Source organism: Quercus robur, chromosome 9 (genome assembly GCF_932294415.1).
Source record: "Quercus robur chromosome 9, dhQueRobu3.1, whole genome shotgun sequence".
NCBI lineage: Eukaryota > Viridiplantae > Streptophyta > Magnoliopsida > Fagales > Fagaceae > Quercus > Quercus robur.
Window position 1 is genome coordinate 45839636 of NC_065542.1, and position 4445 is coordinate 45844080.

Sequence of the window (4445 nt, forward strand, 5' to 3'; positions counted from 1 at the left end):
ATGAGGTCCTCAACTTGGTGATTTTTCACATCATCACTATTCTTATCAGATTTCTCATTTTTTTCATTATGCCTTACCAATGTCTTTCTTCTCAATGATAGTTTTTTGTTTTAATATATACATCTTATGTGAAACGATGAGTAGATATTGAAACTTAATGGGTAAAATGAAAAAGCATAACTATTCGGTATTTTAAAATGTATACGTGGCATAAATTTATAAAGGCATGTGGCATAATAAAGAGTGATCAACAAAAAGTCAAACGTTTCGTTTTTATATTATATATAGATATATAGATTTCTATATAACACAACACATTCACGTCATCTAATTAATTTTTTTTTTCTTTCCCAAAAAAAAAAAAAAAAGTAATCTAATTTTCAATCAAAATTCTAGATCTTTAATTGAGGGAGGAAGATGTTAGTACTCTAAATAAATCGGAATATTCATGTCATGTAAGGTTTTTTATTTATATTTTTTTGAGTGGTAAAACTTTCGAGCAGTGGCATTCCTGAGGTCATTTCTGTAACGTAAATGCGCTAAGAGACCTGGAGCCTATAGCGGAAATGACCAAGATGTGTTTCTAGAATCTAGACTAGTTGAATTTTATGAAGGAAAATGGGTTGAATTTTATTACTTTCAAATTGAAAAAAATCAATAATTGCAAGCCTCTACTTGTAGCATTATACATCTAGTAAATTACCAGTCACACTGCCATGTCTTTTGCACTCAGACACACAAACTTATTTGTAGAATAACATATCTTGAGATTTAGATTCAGAGAATGAGAGCACACAAGCTATTGAATTGCAGACCAAGCTGATGCGAGTACTAGTGTTTAATATGTTTATGATGCTGCTGAGGACATCAAGTGTTCTCTTCGCCATTTGAAATATGTCAACAGCTCATTGCGATCGCGAAGGCTTTCTTTAATGGCTGGAATTTCATTGAAGTTTTTGATCCATGCCTGTAAGCGAGGGAAGCTATCAGCTTCCAACACTTTGACCCCAGCTGCTTCTTGAAAGATTTCCAGCAAGCAAGCTATCCATCCAAACGCTAAGTCAGCCAGTCCTATGTCACTGCCACCGAAAAACTTCTTCTCTCCAAGACCATGCTCTTCTAGGATTCCCAGAAGTTCTTTCACTTCTTCTGTTGCTTTCACTTGTTCTTGTCCACCAGTTATAAAGAAGCCAAACAAGTTGTAGGTCTAAATCACTCAAAAAGTATCCAATTAGAGCGGGTAACATCTCCATCTTATTATCTAAGTCTAGAAAAAATGTTCAAAGTTTGTTTTGTTCAGTTTATAATAGTTAGATTAATCAAATTTATGTGAGTTCTGGTTAATTTAACAGTAAAATATTTTCTCTTCTAATAAGAAATTTAGGTTTGAATCTGCCTATATATACTAAAAATCAATGTCTAAAAATTATTACAGAATTGATACTATAAATTTAAATCCTATCATATCATGTTTATATAAACAAATAAAAAATCAAATATACCAAAAAGAAAAAGAAAAAGAAAAGACAATCACCCTTTTTTATTCTCCTCTTATTTTTTCATCTTTAGTTAATTGACATTTACAAATCAAGCAAATACTTTTAAACTTTCACATGTATAAATGAAAAGTTAAAAAAAAATACTAACAATTAAGGAGAACAAAGTTGTTGGTGAAATTATATCAAAAAAAGAAAAGAAAAGAAAGGTTGTAGGTCTGATTTTATGCAATGCAAGAATAAACATAATAATTAATTAGTGATGCATAATTACCTTATCCTCTCCAAACTTTGCCCAAAACCGAGCCACAGCTCTCTCGTGAGGATCATCTGGAAGCAAGGGGTTCTGTGGCCAAGTCTCATCAATATACTCAAGGATGAAAATGGATTCTGCGATGGGTTTCCCACCATGAATAAGTACAGGAACCTTCTTATGGACTGGGTTGTACTTCAAAAGCATATCACTCTTGTTGAATATTACATCCTGTTCTACATATTCATATTTGATACCCTTGAGTTTCAGTGCCCATATAACTCGATGAACATATATACTTGGCCAGAATCCTAGTAGCTTTACTTCTTCCATAGATAGATTTTCTTAATTTTCTTCCAACGTTGTGGGGAAGGGAGGCCTTATCTAATTTTTTTTTTTTTGATACCTGATAAACATAATATATTGATGGAGAAAAATAACAAAGAGGCTAAGCCACCATAGAGTTCATACAAAGATTATAGACATGCATAAGGAACCTAGTAGACCAAATTGCAAGCTGTAATACATGGGGTATGATAACTTTAGGTACACAAAACAAAATAGCAGTCATTCCCTGATGCATCAGCTGCCTAGTGTCCGAGACAAAAGTCTGCTCCTGCCAAGTTGGTACTCTAGCATAGTTAAACAGTTGGACTGATCTTTTGCAATCAAAATGATGAGCCTGCTTAGATTGACTTCCTTTGCTTTGAATTGTATACAACTTGGAGTAAAGGGAAGTTGATAATGTGGGCCATGTGGCTCACATTATTGGCTTTAAAAAAAAAAATAAATTCATTTTATATTTTTATTTTATTAACATGATGGGCTCTTTTCCCATGTGAGATTCTCAGACCCTAGATTAGGATAAAATTTGTTTTTTATTAAAGTAGTTGTCATGTTTGACTGCACTTAGATAGGTCCAATATGGTGTAAACAGATATATTTGATCATGTATGTTAATCAAATAATAAAAAAAAAAATCCTCCGCCCCTTCCTTCATTGACTTGATACATCTGAATGGCTGCTTAGTGTTGTTGTTACAACTTTCATCTTTTTGTTTTTTTGTTTAAACTTTTTTTCATAGATCTAACTTTAGTTTTTTTTAAAAATAAGCTAATTTTAAATTTTTTTTGTTCCACATATTATAAATAAATTATTAAATAAACTGTATTTAAATGCATTAATTTCATGGTGCATAAGAAGCAAGCATGGAAGATATAGATCCTATCAATTAACAAAGTATTTATTTTTTTAATTTATAACTTGAGATTTTTGGAAGAGGGATCCAACAGCTAAGTGAGATGACAATAGAAAATTCGAGCTTAAATCCAATTTTTTTTTTTTCATTTATTTATTCTATTCTATTTTCTTGGAAATTAGTATTTTGATTTTCTGAACAAGGTACTTGAATTCAATTTTTCAAAAAAAAAAAAAACTTGAATGCAGGCGGCATGTATACCAGATCCGAACTTAATCGAAGAAAGAATCTTGATTGGCCCAAGAAATATATAAGTATGTGCTAGAAATGGGCTAAAACCAATTGGCCCAAAAACCAAGCCCAATAACTTAAATGGGCACAACATGCCTTCAAGTTCAAACTAGTACATTAGCTGCTTCGGTTGATAATGTGGAGAACTTCTATTCAATATTTCAATCTTGGAACAACATGCAGATTTAAGTTGTTTGTTTCATTGCATCCAGGCTCATCTCCACTTCTTGATCTCTCTTAAATATATATATATATATATATATTTTTTTTTTTCATTCAATTTCTCGATAATTTGTTTTGTCATTTGGTTTTCGGTTTTTGCTTAAGTAGTTCTTTTTTATTTTATTTATTTTTTAAATTTAACATTTAAGAAAAAATGTTAGTTTTGTACTACTATTACAAGGTCTAGCAAGGATAAAGTTTCTGTTCAGTGTCCTATAGTTCACTAGATCTAAAGAGGATACGAGACTAACATGTTTTTCAAATTGGATTCAAAATTGGACATGGGTCATATCTAAATTGCATTCACTGTTTCAATGCAATGAACATGAGTCATACCTGTCTACCAATATTGTTATTTATGATTCATGAATGAGAAAGAAAGAATTATTAATTTTTATTTTAAAATTATTAATTATTCAAATTAAATTTTATTAAAATATACTAATAAAGTAGTCACATGCATTTTTAGTCCTCACAATTTATAGAATGATCATTTTGTCTATTATGATATCTCAGGAACATGTGGGTTTCAGTTAACATAATTAGTGAAATCACTTGTTGTTGAATAAGAGATTTGAAGTTTGATCCTCACCTGCATCAGAAACTAATTGGTGTCTTGATTTAACGATAAAGAGTAATCATTAAAAGCCATTTTGCATTGAATAGAAAGTATAAGAGGTCTATTTGAAATTAAGCCAAACTTGAGGAGCCATTTTGCATTTTATCAAATGCCAAAGTCATGAGTCTACTAATCAAGAATTGAGATTGAGAAGGATTCAAAACTTTTCTTTTAAGAATTTATGTTGAGAAGGAAGAACAGGTTGGTTAGGGATTCAAGTTTCAGATATAGGGTGTTGGGTTGGGCCAATCCAAACCCGTCCCATGGCCATAACTACTCTTATCCTGAAGCCTAATGGGGAGAATGCGGTAGTTTAGAGTGAGAGTTGGTAGTTGGAATCAACCCCTACTACTTTTTATAAATTGT

At 31.3% G+C, this 4445-nt stretch overlaps 1 protein-coding gene across 1 annotated transcript; it reads right to left on the reverse strand.

Moving 5' to 3' along the window:
- Nucleotides 1–604: 604 nt before the first annotated feature.
- LOC126698674 (probable glutathione S-transferase) lies at nt 605–2413 on the reverse strand. Its single transcript, XM_050396054.1, has 2 exons — nt 1771–2413; nt 605–1207 (listed from the first exon to the last, which is right to left on the reverse strand). Exons 1-2 carry the CDS (start codon nt 2080–2082, stop codon nt 848–850), a joined length of 672 nt encoding a protein of 223 aa, XP_050252011.1. The 5' UTR covers nt 2083–2413; the 3' UTR covers nt 605–847.
- Nucleotides 2414–4445: the final 2032 nt, after the last annotated feature.

Bases quoted from the DNA above. Each gene is read 5' to 3' on its own strand.
- LOC126698674 (XM_050396054.1), bottom strand. From the start codon at position 2,082: ATGGAAGAAGTAAAGCTACTAGGATTCTGGCCAAGTATATATGTTCAT. The intron at 1,208-1,770 runs GTAATTATGCAT...TGAGTGATTTAG, and splicing joins CAAAGTTTGGAGAGGATAAG to ACCTACAACTTGTTTGGCTT.